Source organism: Coregonus clupeaformis, chromosome 8 (genome assembly GCF_020615455.1).
Source record: "Coregonus clupeaformis isolate EN_2021a chromosome 8, ASM2061545v1, whole genome shotgun sequence".
Taxonomy (NCBI): Eukaryota; Metazoa; Chordata; class Actinopteri; order Salmoniformes; family Salmonidae; genus Coregonus; species Coregonus clupeaformis.
This window is the reverse complement of record NC_059199.1, coordinates 11,109,988-11,128,010: the sequence shown is the minus strand read 5'-3', so window position 1 is coordinate 11,128,010 and position 18,023 is coordinate 11,109,988. Positions and strand designations below refer to the sequence as shown.

At 44.9% G+C, this 18,023-nt stretch overlaps 1 protein-coding gene across 1 annotated transcript in view; it reads left to right on the top strand.

The window, feature by feature from the left end:
• Positions 1–390: 390 nt before the first annotated feature.
• LOC121571087 (actin-binding LIM protein 2) overlaps positions 391–18,023 on the top strand; it is a 110,427-nt gene continuing 92,794 nt past the window's right edge. The window contains exon 1 of the mRNA XM_041882350.2: positions 391–721. Within this exon, the coding sequence (XP_041738284.1) occupies positions 712–721 (10 nt within the window). The 5' untranslated portion in view covers positions 391–711. The remainder of the gene's footprint in view (positions 722–18,023) is intronic.

The following is an 18,023-nucleotide window of genomic DNA, read 5'->3' as shown; positions in this document are numbered from 1 at the left end:
TAGACTTCAAATCCAGAAGTGTAGTCTGAAGCTATAATGGATTCCAATTAATGTGTAAAAACCAATGAATAATTTATTGATCAACCATTGTTGCAGTGCCTCTGCTCTACCAATGCGTTTCTATGGGCTTATTTTGGAGCTAAGCTTGTAGCCTGCCTTCTCGCCTTTGGGACAACAACTCCCATTGTTAGGGTGGATATATAATCATATCGTCATTATTTACAGATATTTGCTCTATTGCACAGTGCAATCCAACGCGTTTTGTTTACACTGCGTCGCAGTACTCGGAAATTGTAGTCCAAAACAGACCCACTTGAGAGTCACTTGAACACTGGTTTCTATTAGTATAAACTCTATTTCCCAGAAGCCTTTGTTCGCGGGGCGCGCAGGGGAGCTGTTTATCACCTGGCTAGAGGGATGTTGCTGCCGAAGCAAGCGACGCAAGCGTCAGGCTCGACCGTACACCCACAGCCATGGTGCATGCATGTCGGCGCTGAATCGCCGTCAGTAGATTGTCAGCGGCAGATAATTTCATAGCATCGATATTTTATTATAGGCTACATCTCTGGAGGGACAGGGAGGAGTCGACTGAAGCATTTTCTGCAGGGAGAGGCTTCATCAATGTGCAGTCCACAGTCCTGACCAGAGGTGTGCAGTTGAATGAGGATAAATCTACTGTACATCGGACTGTAAAGAACACCTAGGATTACCATGAGCACAGGTAAGGTCTTATGCCCTATAATAGACTATAGTGTGACGCATGTGGTTTGATCATAGCAATTCGATGGCAATTACCAGTTTGTAGGTTGACATTGTCATTATCTATGGCACTATCAGCTATTACACAGCAAAGCAATTACAGAGGTCCTACTTGAGCTATAGCTCTCCCACTGTGAAATGCCGTTTCTATGGCTACAGTATGTGGTGTAGAAATGCTCACTAGACTAGGTTTCCACTTCCAGACATATCATTGCTTTTTCCTTATGTTGCATTGCAGTCTCCCCACATCTACGGAGTCATAGCTACATTGCCTGGGAGCTGCAGGCTGATAGCCTGGTACACTGGTCTCGTGTGAGGACATTAGTGTGTCATGTCCTCCATGTGTCCATCCTGTGTAATACAATGTTATTACATATGAATGACTCTGGTTATGGGCATGACAAACATGCACAGTACAGTAGATTAATAGTTGAAGAACATCATTGCTATGAACATCATGTCTAGAAGACCAATTTGCCTATGGCAGTGGTTCCCAACCTTTTTCGGTTACTGTACCACCAACTGAATTGTGCTCTAACCGGAGTACCCCTGAAGTACCCCCTCATGTGCATTTTACCAGTAAGCTTATGGTCTCATGAATCTTCTCAAGTACCCTGTGTGGTACTTGGTTGGGAACCACTGGCCAATGGGATCAAACCCATCATAGATTTGATGAAATCACGGACTTAGAAACAGTCTGAGCTGCCTCCCACTAGTGAGACAAAGGCACAACACAGGCAAGTCAGGCAAACCACTTTAATGAGGTGGACAATCAATACCACAGTAAGGGCTCCCCTGTTTGCACTGCTGATGAGAAGTTTACATTTTACATTACATTTACGTCATTTAGCAGACGCTCTTATCCAGAGCGACTTACAAATTGGTGCATTCACCTTATGATAGCCAGTGGGACAACCACTTTACAATTATTAAGTTTATTTTTTATTATTATTATTATTATTATTTGTAAATATTTTGTGGGGGTGGGGTAGGGGGGGGGGGTAGAAGGATTACTTTTATACTATCCCAGGTATTCCTTAAATAGGTAGGGTTTCAAGTGTCTCCGGAAGGTGGTCAGTGACTCCGCTGTCCTGGCGTCGTGAGGGAGCTTGTTCCACCATTGGGGTGCCAGAGCAGCGAACAGTTTTGACTGGGCTGAGCGGGAACTGTGCATCCGCAGAGGTAGGGGGACCAGCAGGCCAGAGGTGGAAGAACGCAATGTCCTCGTTTGGGTGTAGGGACTGATCAGAGCCTGAAGGTAAGGAGGTGCCGTTCCCCTCACAGCTCCGTAGTCAAGCACCATGGTCTTGTAGCAGATGCGAGCTTCAACTGGAAGCCAGTGGAGTGTGTGGAGCCCAGCCAACAGCGAGTTGCAGTAATCCAGACGGGAGATGACAAGTGCCTGGATTAGGACCTGTGCCGCTTCCTGTGTAAGGTAGGGTCGTACTCTGCGAATGTTTAGAGCATGAACCTACAGGGTGTTGTCCAGGGTCACGCCAAGGTTCTTTGCACTCTGGGAGGAGGACACAACGGAGTTGTCAACCGTGATGGCGAGATCATGGAGCGGGCAGTCCTTCCCCGGGAGGAAGAGCAGCTCCGTCTAGCCAAGGTTCAGCTTGAGGTGGTGATCCGACATCCACACTGATATGTCTGCCAGACATGCAGAGATGTGATTCGCCACCTGGTTATCAGAAGGAGGAAAGGAGAATATTAATTGTGTGTCATCTGCGTAGCAATGATAGGAGAGGCCATGTGAGGATATGACAGAGCCAAGTGACTTGGTGTATAGAGAGAATAGGAGAGGGCCTAGAACTGAGCCCTGGGGGACACCAGTGGTGAGAGAACGTGCTGCGGAGACAGATTCTCGCCACGCCACCTGGTAGTAGCGACCTGCCAGGTAGGACGCAATCCAAGAGTGAGCCGCACCGGAGATGCCCAACTCGGAGAGGGTGGAGAGGAGGATCTGATGGTTCACAGTATCAAAGGCAGCAGATAGGTCTAGAAGGATGAGAGCAGAGGAGAGAGAGTTAGCTTTAGCAGTGCGGAGAGGCTCCGTGACACAGAGAAGAGCAGTCTCAGTTGAATGACCAGTCTTGAAACCTGAATGGTTTGGATCAAGAAGGTCATTCTGAGAGAGATAGCAGGAGAGTTAGCTATAGACGGCACGCTCAAGAGTTTTGGAGAGAAAAGAAAGAAGGGATACTGGTCTGTAGTTGTTGACATCGGAGGGATCGAGTGTAGTTTTTTTGAGGAGGGGTGCAACTCTCGCTTTCTTGAAGATGGAAGGGACATAGCCAGCGGACAAGGATGAGTTGATGAGCGAGGTGAGGTAAGGGAGAAGGTCTCCGGAAGAAGTTGTTGGAGTTTGTGAAATGAGGCAGGAAAACGTAACGGTCCTGGGTTATCATCAACACTGCCTTGTAAACTCACCCGAGACGTGTACTGGGAACAAAAAAAAAGAAAAAGGTCACATTCCGTTTAGAACTGGGACACTGTCTGTCTTCTCTCAGCAGTGACATTTTTGACATGACACCTGAATGTTAGAGCAATGTTGGATGGATGTTATGACTGATGTTGATGGAACGGTTAGTGAATTGGAACGGATGGAAAATGGGAAAGTGTTCACCTATGTGTTCACAGACTCACAGCTGGCGTCCACATGGGTTAGTTCATCCTGCTGGCCTGGCTGGCTGGCGTCCACATGGGTTAGGTCATTCTGCTGGCCTGGCTGGCTGGCGTCCACATGGGTTAGGTCATCCTGCTGGCCTGGCTGGCTGGCGTCCACGTGGGTTAGTTCATCCTGCTGGCCTGGCTGGCTGGCATCCACATGGGTTAGTTCATCCTGCTGGCCTGGCTGGCTGGCGTCCACATGGGTTAGGTCATTCTGCTGGCCTGGCTGGCTGGCGTCCACATGGGTTAGGTCATTTTGCTGGGCTGGCTGGCTGGTAGTGATGATGAACTGGATCAGGTGTGGGCCAGATTGGTCTGAGGTATGTGAACGACAGACTCTGGTTGATAGCCTATCATCCACTGAGTGTACAAAACATTAAGAACACCTGTTCTTTCCATGACATAGACTAACCAGGCCCTTATTGATGTCAATTGTTAAATCCACTACAATCAGTGTAGATGAATGGGAGGAGACAGGTTAAAGAAGGATTTTTAAGCCTTGAGACAATTGAGACATGGATTGTGTATGTGTGCCATTCAGAGGGTGAATTGGCAAGACTAAAGATTTAAGTGCCTCTGAACGGGGTACGGTAGTAGGTTTTCTATGCTCAACAGTTTCCCATGTGTATCAAGAATGGTCCACCACCCAAAAGACATCCAGCCAACTTGACATAACTGTGGGAAATATTAGCGTCAACATGGGCCAGCATCCCTATGGAACGCTTTCAGTAGCTTGTAGAGTCCATGCCAGACGAATTGAGGCTGTTTTGAGGGCAAAAGGGCAAGTGCAACTCAATATTTGGAAGGTGTTCTTAATGTTTTGTACACTCAGTGTATGTTGAGGGCAGCTTTCAATGACTGCAATATCTGAACTGAAGGTATTTGCCTCACAAACAAATAAAGTACAGCCTAACTTTTTTGCTCGCATGGTAAAATACAAAACAAGCCTTCTTTTCGACCAGCTACCATCATTCACCACAGGATCCCATTGAAACAGCATAGTATCAATCAATCAAATGTATTTATAAAGCCCTTTTTATATCAGCAGATGTCACAAAGTGCTTATACAGAAACCCAGCCTAAAACCCCAAACAGCAAGCAATGCAGATGTAGAAGCACATCATGGTCTGTGGTTACTAGTCAGTCTGTACAGGGGTCAACAGCGGTGACATTTTTACCACAATAGATCCTAGATTGGTTATTGGATGATCAGCCATTCATTGGTTAATAACAAAATACTATGCTAGCCTAGTGCACATCAGTCAGTCAGGGACAATATGAACTCATCACATTGGAACGTAAGCTGCATCATCGGCAGCCACGTTGCAGAATCAATCTGGAGTCACTGGAGAGTCCCCAGCTCCCAACACAGCGCTGTGAGCTGAGGCTGTGGCCAGATCACACCCTCTGACTGGATGGATCAGTGTGCCAGAACTTTTAAGGCCCAGCAGGGTCAAAGTCAAGGGGAAAAGGCAGGCCCATCCTTTATTATACAGTAGTAATCTAGGCCCATAGTTTCTAGTCAATGGTTACCATAGAGTGAGCGATTAGAATGCATTGTACATAGTCATGTTGTTGCTAAACACTACTCTGATTTACTGGAAACCCCCTTGAAATGCCAATAGGCACTGGTGTACATATAGTACGACAGAGTGTAATCATTAAAATAAAGACACTTGACAATACAAGCCTATGCCCGGAGTATACAGTGGCTTGCGAAAGTATTCACCCCCCTTGGCATTTTTCCTATTTTGTTGCCTTACAACCTGGAATTAAAATGGATTTTTTCGGGGTTGCACAACATGCCTACCACTTTGAAGATGCAAAATATTTTTTATTGTGAAACAAACAAGAAATGAGACAAAAAAAACCAGAAAACTTAGCATGCATAACTATTCACCCCCCCCCCAAAGTCATACTTTGTAGAGCCACATTTTGCAGCAATTACAGCTGCAAGTCTCTTGGGGTATGTCTCTATAAGCTTGGCACATCTAGCCACTGGGATTTTTGCCCATTCTTCAAGGCAAAACTGCTCCAGCTCCTTCAAGTTGGATGGGTTCCACTGGTGTACAGCAATCTTTAAGTCATACCACAGATTCTCAATTGGATTGAGGTCTGGGCTTTGACTAGGCCATTCCAAGACATTTAAATGTTTCCCCTTAAACCACTCGAGTGTTGCTTTAGCAGTATGCTTAGGGTCATTGTCCTGCTGGAAGGTGAACCTCCGTCCCAGTCTCAAATCTCTGGAAGACTGAAACAGGTTTCCCTCAAGAATTTCCCTGTATTTAGCGCCATCCATCATTCCTTCAATTCTGACCAGTTTCCCAGTCCCTGCCGATGAAAAACATCCCCACAGCATGATGCTGCCACCACCATGCTTCACTGTGGGGATGGTGTTCTCGGGGTGATGAGAGGTGTTGGGTTTGCGCCAGACATAGTGTTTTCCTTGATGGCCAGAAAGCTCAATTTTAGTCTCATCTGACCAGAGTACCTTCTTCCATATATTTCTTTAAGCAATGGCTTTTTTCAGGCCACTCTTCCGTAAAGCCCAGCTCTGTGTACGGCTTAAAGTGGTCATATGGACAGATACTCCAATCTCCACTGTGGAGCTTTGCAGCTCCTTCAGGGTTATCTTTGGTCTCTTTGTTGCCTCTCTGATTAATGCCCTCCTTGACTGGTCCGTGAGTTTTGGTGGGAGGCCCTCTCTTGGCAGGTTTGTTGTGGTGCCATATTCTTTCCATTTTTTAGAAATGGATTTAATGGTGCTCCGTGGGATGTTCAAAGTTTCGGATATTTTTTTATAACCCAACCCTGATCTGTACTTCTCCACAACTTTGTCCCTGACCTGTTTGGAGAGCTCATTGGTCTTCATGGTGCCGCTTGCTTGGTGGTGCCCCTTGCTTAGTGGTGTTGCAGACTCTGGGGCCTTTCAGAACAGGTGTATATATACTGAGATCATGTGACAGATCATGTGACACTTAGATTGCACACAGGTGGACTTTATTTAACTAATTATGTGACTTCTGAAGGTAATTGGTTGCACCAGATCTTATTTAGGGACTTCATAGCAAAGGGGGTGAATACATATGCACGCACCACTTTTCCGTTATTGTATTTTATTTTCGCAAGTTATTTTTTTCATTCCACTTCACCAATTTGGATCATTTTGTGTATGTCCATTACATGAAATCCAAATAAAAATCAATTTAAATTACAGGTTGTAATGCAACAAAATAGGAAAAACGCCAGGGGGGATGAATACTTTTGCAAGGAACTGTAGGATGAGTGGTGGTTGTTGTGTTTCCACTTAGTCTCAGTCAGCAGTTAGATAGAGAGGTAATGTTCTAATTCAGAAAATGATAATGTGAGTCTAAGGTCATAGTACATGAGTGCAAATGTGCAAGTGTCAGCACGCGCTTCAGGGGATCAGTGTGGGACTGCGTGTGCCTTACAGAGTGTGTACATTGTGTGTGTGTTGTGTGTATCCAGTATGCAGGTACACCCCCCTCCCCCCCCTCACACACACACACACACACACACACACACACACACACACACACACACACACACACACACACACACACACACACACACACACACACACACACACACACACACACACAGTAATGGGAGTGGGCTGGTCAGGAGACTCCACAGATGTTGGAGGAGACGTGATAAATAATGGTGTGATCTCACTGCTGTTAATCCTGAGCTCTCGCTCTCTCACACACTGGCAATTAAGTCTGAAATGTGACGTGGCCCTGTGACATTTCCTTTGGCCACGTTCTTATTGGACGCTTTAATGGATGTGGGGAATGACGTGTGCCTTCTGCTTGAACCAATCGATCAAATATGAGCTGCTGATTGGCTGGGCTGTGCCTGTCATTTGTTAAAGGGGGTTTTAGCGTTGATTAGAGATGGCAGTTTCAATGGATTTCTTTGAGATATTGTTTGCAGATGTGGAATAGATATGTGGTTTTTCCTCTTGACCATTGGGCATACTGTGCATTGGATTGTAGTTGATTTCAGCGATAGATCATCAGTGTTACCACGGCGTTACTACTATTGGAATACAGCCATTTCAACTGATTTATTGCCAAACAACATTCACTTAAAGATTGCTTTATGTTTCCATTTGGGGCTATAATTAAACATGAATGAATTAGATGAATTGAAATCATGTACTGTGTACCTTTATAGCTCTAAAAGCTGTGAGTATCTATTTCTGACAGACACCGTTTTCCCTCCTTATGCTGTATCTAGGTTATGATTCTAATGAAGATATTTCGTAACAATTGAAGCATTACTTATTCATTCATTTCATATGCCACACGTATGTACCATGCAAGTGCAATCTTTCACTTCTAAAAGCCATGCAGTGCAGGCTGCCTTAATTGAGTCTTCCGTAGTGGAACATGCTGAGAGCTGACATTTAGACTGGTGTTGGTTGGTTGATTGGTGTGAGGTGTATTACTGTCAGCATTTAGCCACTAACCCTCCTCTCTCTTCACTGCTGTGTTAACAGCGATCACAGTTAGGCTACACTCTTAGAAAAACGTCAGTAATAACACTACAGGTATAATGCTGTCTCCCTGTCTCTCTAAACAACTGTAGCTTCACTAGACTCAGTGAAAGGTTGTACCATGTGCGTTTCTGTTTTTAGCTAAGCACGTCTTTGTATTTTTCACCCTCCCGAATGACCCGAGTTATCTCTGCTTCCATGCAAAACAGAGCTCTGTTCATTCAGCTTTCCCTAGAGGAAGGTTTTTAGAGCTCATCTGCCAAACCATGTTTCACTCATGACGTGTGTGGTGTGTGTGGTGTATGTGTGTGTGTGCGTGTGTGTATGTGTGTGTGTGTGAGCACCGATGGGTCTGTGTTAATGATGATATTGAATTGAGAAAAACTGCTCTATGTAGTACAGTAAAATATAAATTGTCCACAAAAGCCATTGACACTGTGGTGGATAACCTTCTGGTGTGATTGTGGTAGCCCAATGTTCTCTACGATCCAATTTCACATTTCAAGGTCTTGGGTCATTTTTCATTTCCCACTGAGTTTCCTGTATTAAATCACGGATAAATGCGCAATCGTAGAAAATATACTATTTCTCACACTCCTTTTTACCACTGGGAATTTACTAATATATATCCTCATACAGGTAACTACCAAAATAATGGAAACACTTGGGTTAAATACTTGAGTAACACTTGGGTTAAACGCTTTAGTTAACGAGGGATGCAAATTGTATTGAAAGCAGGTGCTTCCACACAGGTGTGGTTCCTGAGTTAACATCCCATCATGCTTAGGGCCTTGTATAAATATGCTGGGAAGGCCATTATTTTGGCTACCATGGCTATGCCCCCATAGGATGACAATGCCACCATCCACAGGGCACGAGTGGTCACTGAATGGTTTGATGAGCATGAAAACGATGTAAACCATATACCATGTCCGTCTCAGTCACCAGACCTCAACCCAATTCAACACTTATGGGGGATTCTGGAGCGGCGCCTGAAACAGCGTTTTCCACCACCGCAGTTCTGGCTGGTGGTGGACTAACGCCCTATTAAGACACTTTATGTTGGGGTTTCCTTTATTTAGGCAGTTACCTGTACCTCTGCATTTACTGTAACAAAAGTCAACTTTATTAGGGCATTTCATCATGCTCTTTCATTTTCAGTTTGAGTCTGTGTGTCAGAAGGGGGATATATTCTGGTCAGCCTTTTGATAACCTAGTGCTACAGTTAATTTATTCTTCGTATCTCGACGTCGTACTCCTGAAACAGAAGCTATTGAAGCGGAAAACTCAAATTCCAATCAGGGCCATGAATTTGAATTCTTATAAGTTGCGTAAGTAAGTAGCTAAGCAGTGCACATTTTGGCTGCGGACTGTGGAGGTAGGGTTTGGTAACTGGTAACAGAACATGTCAAAATCTTCAGACAGATTTCGTTAGGATTGGGTAATGTACACACATGCAAGCACGCACACCATTCGAGAAACAGGTACTTCAGAGAACATTATAAATAACTCAAAATGTTTCCTTCATTCCTAATGTATCTAACCTATTCTCACATCCTGACTGTGTCCCAATCGACAAGGAGGCTGCCTTTTGAGGCAGCATTTCTAGGCAGGATATCAAAATTGGCATGTCCCAATCCCAAGGTAGCTTAAAATGCTGCCTTCTAAGGTGCCTTCGTTCAGGTGATTTTGAAGGCAGCATCCCATATATCCTTCGCCGGGGAGTGTGTGTGTTAAGCCAGAACCAGACGTACCGTAAGCAGACCCATAAATCGGGCCAGAGAAATGGGCCTTTATCAACGCAGTTCCATCCAGCATCCTTCATAGCCGTCTATGCATCTACATCAGGTGTGTATTTCACAGTAGCTGTCCAATTTTCCATAGAATCCCTTATATCATCTGTGTGATATAGCCGACAATTCCTGCCAGACTTCAATAGTTCCTTTCACAGATTAACACTTTGCCTTTGGCAGGAAATCAATTTCTCTGCAATATGTAGGCTACATACAGTATAAAAGTTAGCGCTGCTACGTAAAGCATGAATTATATGGAGAAAGTCAAATAAATCAATGTTACCGTTCCCAAGTGTTTTATTACATTCAACTAGCAATTTCTTCAAAGGCAAAGTATCGTGCTCCAAAAAGGCAATACACAGCCCAAATGTGTTGTGGTGCTAGGAAAATGTGTCATAAGACATAAGAACAAACCAAATACTCCCACACCCAATATTGGTTCTCCCTAAAGTGAATTTAATGCCTTCACATATGGAGACATAACTTTTCAACCATGAAGGTCCCAACATTGTTTGTGTCTCGCTCTTCACCAAGACAATGCGTTCACGTTTGAAACAGCAATAATGTGTTCAAGACTTTGTGCTCTAACTTCAAAGAGAATGTGAAGTTATGTCAGCCCAGCCGGCATGTCATTTCTAGGAGGTCGGAATGTCAGTTGTAGGGTTTGAGCTAACTAGCTAGCATCCCTTCAGAGGTCGCCGTTGGAATGTTCGTTCTGAGGTTTGAGCTAACTGCTTACTAGCTAGCATGTCCTCAGGGGTAGATTATTTTTATAGCCTGACATGTCAGACACGTTAGCGCTGTGTGCAAGGAACCGCTGTGTGGAATGTCACAGTGACGTGTGACACCTGGAACAGGGACCTCTTCTCCTCTCAGAGACACAGTGACACAGGAATTCAGCGTCCTCGTGCAAAATGACAGCTAGGTCATTATTAAGGCTTTGACGTTTGTTGTTTTTGAAGGCTCATTGCCATAGGACCGTATATCACCATGGTGATGTGCAGTTTCTTCCTCTGAAAATGTGATTTACTTTTGACTAAATTATCTCAGTAGATTTATGATGTGTTTCAGTCATTCAGTCACATGACAATAATAAGAAACACCACGGTCAAAATACAGCAACGACAAAAACAGGTTGAGAGATAATGACAGTAGCTTATTCCAACTTCCTCAAGTCTGCCATGTTGAACATATGAGAGAGAGTGGTGGGGAATGCTTGAAGTGGTACCAGGACATGTTGTCCTTCATGTTCTATGAGCTAGATAGAAGGTCCATCAGAGTGGATGATCACCTCTGTTCTTTAGACCTGGCTCAGGAAACCCCAGAGAGTAAAGACCAGTGTTTTCTGAATTATTCCTCAATGCACTTTCTTCTCTGTGTGTGTGTGTGTGTGTGTGGCTCTTTGCTTGTGGGAGGATCAGGTCACGTGCACGGATAACTGATGGTTGGCTGGCTCTTTGTCCAATATCCCACACTCACATTATGGGATATTATGTGTGTGGATTGTGTGGGTGAGAGAACGCTATAGTTTAGCACTGCATGTTTAAGAGAGAGAGACAGAGAGTGATATCTATAGCTAGCCAGCACACACGATACTCCAATCTGACTGCAGTATGAATTCCCTCTGGTGCCTGTATAGCATCGTAAGAGAGAGCTCAACTCCCTACAGCAGAACAACAGAGCACGCAGCCTCAGCCTCTTACCCTCATGTCGTTTGACTACTGATGAGCGAGCTGTTAGCTAGCCATAGCACAGAACTGCTGAGTCAGCAACACCCCAAACTGAATCCTCTCTTCCAGAACATTCCTAGTCCCCTCTGAATGAACAAATTAACCGGATTAGCAAATCCAAATCACAGTCTGCTGCCTGTATTATTAAAAAGATTGAAAAATGTGGGTCAACAGAGTTTGTGCTTTGAAATGTTTGGCGCGTTAAGACTGTGCTAAGACTGGGGGTCTATGAGAGATCAGGTTAGCGTTAGCTGGCGGTGAGGTCACCGTGACTACTAGGTGACTAGATTATCAAGCTCTACTGCTGTTTCCCAGTTAACCCTTTACACTCGTACCCGTATACGTGGTTGAAAATGGCAGATTTGGGCACTGATAAACACAGTGGCTGTAGAGTAACATGCTATATAAGACGTCAGACCTCAGGGCCTCTGCTTCACAGCTCTGTAGGGGGTTTTGACTGACAACCGTTCTGAACTTGAAGACCACGCGTGACAACAAGTTGTCCCAACCCCTCCCGCTAATTGGGCAACTTTAGAAAAATGTTTGTTGTCTGAGTGAGGGAAATGCTGTACACTAAGAGGACTCTATGTATTTTGAAAGATGAGACTTTGAGGATTATAATAAATACCGCTTTGATGTCTTACAAGCAAGCCAAACACCCGTGAACCCAAATGTGCACTTCACATTTCCATATCATAAAACTCATGTCATATACCGTTTTTGATCACTGTGTTTGATGTACAGTTACAAGATTACATGTCGTCATACCCTGGGTTGTTCTGAACAGAATGAGCCTATGTTTGTCTATTGAGAAGAAAATTCACTGCGACACACTCACCTGAATGCACTCATGACTCCTGTCAATGCTCACCAAAATTAAGATCCGTTTCCCTGAATTGCGTTGTGAAAGCCTAACTGTAATATCTTATTTTATAACTTAGCTAGTCATGTTGGCAATAGAACAGGCTTTCAAGTTATGCCCACCTGTCCCAGACTGTGATTTCTAAAGGACCGTTTTTGGATTGCGTAAACAACAACAGTAATTGTGCTTCCTGTCGTTCCTCAGCGACCCATCTAGGAGAGCTCAAACCAGCACCTTGTAGTTGAAGACTCTTCTTTATTATTGCAATTGTTTTTATTGCTTTTTAAAAGTATTGAAGACTTTTACTTGAGTCATAAACATGCATTGAAATTACTTAAGAACTGTGCACCCTTTGGAGAGGTGTGGGGCCACTTGGAGACACCAGTTAGTCCTTTTACTCAAACCCTTTTAAATGATTTGTCTTATGTTGCACCTACCCCACATTTTCCAATAATTTTCTTATCATGTTACTGAATGTATCCAGAGTATTTTCAGATTTCGTTATCAACAAATGAGGCAAAAAGTACAGTAAATGTAAAATGCACATAAAATCAACAGTGTAATGTTTGTATTCAGTCTTGTGTCAGGTGAACTGTTGTGTCTTCAATTTTAGTCTAATAATTTTCCCATAATCTCCCAACTGTTCCCTTTCAATTGCTACTATGGTTATGCATTTTCATATTTATTTTGTAAGAAACATATAGGCCAATTCATATCCATATAGGACAATTCCCACGAGTGTAAAGGGTTAATCGTTTACATCAGGCTACATCAGGTGTCCTGTTGGAGCTTTGATGATAAAGCTTAACATCAGGCTACATCAGGTGTCCTGTTGGGGCTTTGATGATCAAGCTTAATATCAGGCTACATCAGGTGTCCTGTTGGGGGGTCGATGATTAAGTTTAACATCAGGCTACATCAGGTGTCTTGTTGGGGCTTTGATGATCAAGTTTAACATCAGGCTACATCAGGTGTCCTGTTGGGGCGTTGATGATATAGCTTAACACCAGGTTTAGCAGAGAGAGTGTTCTGAGACGTGTGTGTGTGTGTGTGTGTGTGTGTGTGTGTGTGTGTGTGTGTGTGTGTGTGTGTGTGTGTGTGTGTGTGTGTGTGTGTGTGTGTGTGTGTGTGTGTGTGTGTGTGTGTTTCCAGCTGTGTATAGACTCATCTTTTTCCGTTTTTATTTGTATCTCACTATGGCAGATTTATGTTGTGGATTTATATGGTGTTGTTTAACTTCAGGGTGTCTCCACGTTTCATATACACACACACATTCTCTCTGGCGTATTCGGAGTGGTAAAGTGGGTCAAGATGGTGGATGGCGTCAGGCTGATTTTACAGGGAGAAGACAGGTCTGGCGTTTAGTGCCTTAAACTTCTCTCCTCTCCTCTCCTCCTCTCCTCCTCTCTCCACCTCTTCTTCTCTCCTCCTCCTCTCCTCCTCTCTCCTCCTCTCCTGCTCTCCTCCTCTCTCCTCCTCTCCTCCTCTCCTCCTCTCTCCTCCTCTTCTTCTCTTCTCCCTGTCCTCCTCCTCTCCTCTCCTCCTCCTCTCTCCGCCTCCTCTCCTCCTCTCTCCTCCTCTCCTCTTCTCCTCCTCTCCTCCTCTCCTCCTCCTCTCCTCCTCTCCTCCTCTCCTCCTCTCCTCTCTCCTCCTTTCCTCCTCTCTCCTCTTCTTCTCCTCCCCCTCTCCTCCTCTCTCCTCCTCTCTCCTCCTCTCTCCTCCTCTCCTCCTCTCCTCCTCTCCTCCTCTCCTCTCTCCTCCTTTCCTCCTCTCTCCTCTTCTTCTCCTCCCCCTCTCCTCCTCTCTCCTCCTCTCTCCTCCTCTCCTCCTCTTATCCTCTCCTCCTCCTCTCCTCCTCTTGCAGGGGACAAAATATGCGTTAAAAGGCAGAGAGAGAGAGAGAGGCACGCTCCATCCCTTCATCCGCATCTTCCTTGGCAACCCCCCGCCCTGTCGCCATGGGTTACAGCCTGATTCATCCTCCCTCTCCCATCAGCTCACACGCACACACACGCACACACACACACACACACACACTTACTCAATGCCAACTCCATGCAGGGTCTTAGGATAAACAAATCCTGCATTGCAGAGTTTATGTTTATGGTAATTCCCTCACTGCTGCATCCATAATGTTACTATACCAGCCTGGCCTGTACTGCATATGACGGGGCTTGGCTGTCTACTCTGTGGGAATAGAGTTTGGGCTTGAATATGTATTATTCTTACTGGCTCTCCACTCTGTTTGGAGTCTTAAATTCATTTATTGATTTGGACTCCCCAGTCTTACTGCACTTCAAAAGCACCCAACACAATAACACGTATCAATTTAGCTAAACAACATTGGCTGGAGAAAGCAGAAAGTGAAAATGGAATTTACTGTGGGGTGTTCTATATAAATTCCCTCAGCTGTGTGTGTGTGTGTGTGTGTGTGGACATGTTTAACTATACTAGTGGAAGTCCCCACAAGAATAGTAAACAAATTTGACCAACTGGGGACATTTTGTTGGTCCCCACAAGGTCAAATGCTATTTCTAGGGGGTTTAGGGTTAAGGTTAGAATTAGTGTTAGGGTTAGGGTTAGAATTAGGGTTAGCGTTAGGAGCTAGGGTTAGGAGGTAGGGTTAGGTTTAGGGTTAAGGTTTCCGGGTTAAGGTTAGGGTTAGGGTTAAGGAAAGGGTACGGGTTAGGTTTAGGGTTAGGGGTTAGGGAAAATAGGATTTTGAATGGGACTGAATTGTGTGACCAAAGGGTGGAAACGTTATTATCAATAGAATCATGATAGGAGCATGAGCAGTAGTGTGCAGCGTTTTCCTTTCTGTTCTCCATCAGTTCTCCAGCACCTGGGAAAATACCTGGATGTGCCTCTGTTCTTCAGCTTTTGTACTGAATTATTTGTACACAAGGTTAGTTGTACAAGACTGTGTGTGTGTGTGTGTGTGTGTGTGTGTGTGTGTGCATGCGCACGCTTGAATGTGTGCACGCTTAAATAAACGATGATATACTCTCTCTCTCTCTCTCTCTCTCTCTCTCTCTCTCTCTCTCTCTCTCTCTCTCCCTCTTTCTCTCCATCCATTTAATTAATAGCCGTGAATAACATTGGCCTTATTAACAGCAATAGTAGGTAGATTAGAGAGTTTGATATTTTGATATCGTTTAAATTACTCCTGTAGCCATGGAGAAATAATTATGGGATTATTATGCACTTTTGAATCCCTTGTTGGCAAGCCAACCTCTCTTAGCAACCCGTTTCTCTCCTGGAGTTACTTCTTGTTGTCTGGTGATTTCATGGGTGCAGTTTTACCACTTGGCAAAAACTGGTTGACTCAATATTGTTTCCACGCCATTTCAACAAAAAAATGTAATGTGATGACGTTGAATCAACGTGGAAACGGATTGGATTTGCAAAAAGTCATCAACGTAAGGGAATTCCGTCATTGAAATCCAAGATGGCGTGTTTTCTGTAGTGTCCTGTTTTTAGTTTTTTGTCTATTTTGTATATATTTCTCAATTTTACTTTTCATTCTTTAACTAAATATACTTTCCTGCAACCCGCCTCACCCAACGTGGAAAGGATTCTATTATTTCTTAATAACTTTTATCAAGAACCTTAAGCTGAAACTAGTCTAGCTGCAACCGAATGGCTGTGGTAGCCAGCTAGCTAGCTACTTGCTATTAGCCACCGTTAGCGTCTTCACCATTGTCCGTGGCCTGCACTACCCACCAGCCAGCTCTAGCTCTAGCCTGGACAATGTGTCGGCCAGTCTGCACAGCGTGCTATCGACCCAGAGCATATCGGATTTTCTGCCGGAATCACTGGACCCTAGCGCCGGATCATCGCAACCATCTAGCTGCAACCAAATGGCTGTTGTCGTTGGTTAATTACCATTGCCCCTTAGCAAGCACCAGTTAGCCTTGAGCTAGCCTCGAGCCAGGCCCATCTCCCGGGTATCTACCTCTCTGTCAACCGGACGGGACCTCCTAGTGTTGACACGGAGCCCCGCCGATCCAACACGACTGGTCTGCCGATGAAATCGTCTGATGTGGCTTCAACAGGCTTCCCGTTACGACGTCGACCACGAAGAGCCATCTGCTAGCCCCGGCCCGCTAGCACACGCAAGCTGGGCCTCTTGCTCGCCAGTGCTGTAGCAGCCCCCGAACTACCTCCGAACTCTCCTATTGCTGTTCACCGGACCTTATGATAACTCAGCTATACAGCTGATGTCTGCTGGACTGTTCCTTTTTATGGTACCGCATCCTGTTTATGTTTAGCCTCAGCCCAAACTTTGTCGCCATTATCAGCTGTTGGCTTAGCTCCCTCGAATAACACCTGTGATTGCTTTATGCCTCTCTCCCATGTCAATATGCCTTGCTTATTGCTGTTTCGGTTATTTCTTATTGTACTATTTCACTGTAGAGCCCCCAGCCCAGCTCAACCTGCCTTAGATAGCTCCTCTGTCCCAACCCCCATACACGCGGAGACCGACTCAATCGGTGCCTCCAGTGATGCTATCTCTTTCATCGTTACCCAACGCTTAGGTTTACCTCCACTGTACTCATATCCTTCCATATCCTTGTCTGTACATAATGCCCTGAATCTATTCTACAATGCCCGGAAATCTGCCCCTTTTTTTCTATGTACCCAACGCACTAGAAGACCAGTTCTTAAAGCCTTTAGCCGTATCCTTATTCTACTCCTACTCTGTTCCTCTGGTGATGTAGAGGTTAACCCAGGCCCTGTAGCCCCCAGTATCACTCCTACTCCCCAGGCGTTATCATTTGTTGACTTCTGTAACCGTAAAAGCCTTGGTTTCTTGCATGTTAACATCAGAAGCCTCCTCCGTAAGTTTGAGTTATTCACTGTGTTAGCACACTCCGCCAACCCTGATGTTCTAGCAGTGTCTGAATCCTGGCTTAGGAAGGCCACCAAAAATGCAGAAATGTCCATCCCCAACTACAACATTTTCCGTCTCGATAGAACTGCCAAAGGAGGGTGGGGTTGCAATCTACTGTAGAGATAGCCTACAGAGCTCTATCATACTATCCAGGTCTGTGCCCAAACAGTTTGAGGTTCTACTTCTAAAAATCCACCTTTCCAGAAATAAATCTCTCACTGTTGCCGCTTGCTAGAGACCCCCCTCTGCCCCGAGCTGTGCCCTGGACACCATATGTGAACTGCTTGCACCCGCCCACCCGACTAGAATCACCACTCTCGGCGGGTCTGACCTAGAGTATGTGGACAACTACAAATACCAAGGTGTCTGGTTAGACTGTAAACTCTCCTTCCAGACTCACATTAAGCATCTCCAATCAAAAGTTAGATCTAGAATAGGTTTCCTATTTCGCAACAAAGCCTCCTTCACTCATGCTGCCAAACATGTCCTCGTAAAACTGACTATCCTACCGATCCTTGACTTCGGCGATGTCATTTACAAAATAGCCTCCAACACTCTACTCAGCAAATTGGATGTAGTCTATCACAGTGCCATCTGTTTTGTCACCAAAGCCCCATATACTACCCACCATTGTGACCTGTACGCTCTCGTTGGCTGGCCCTCACTACATATTCGTCGCCAAACCCACTGGCTCCAGGTCATCTATAAATCACTGCTAGGCAAATCCCCGTCTTATCTTAGCTCACTGGCAGGTATATCTCACTGGTCATCCCCAAAGCCAACACCTCCTTTG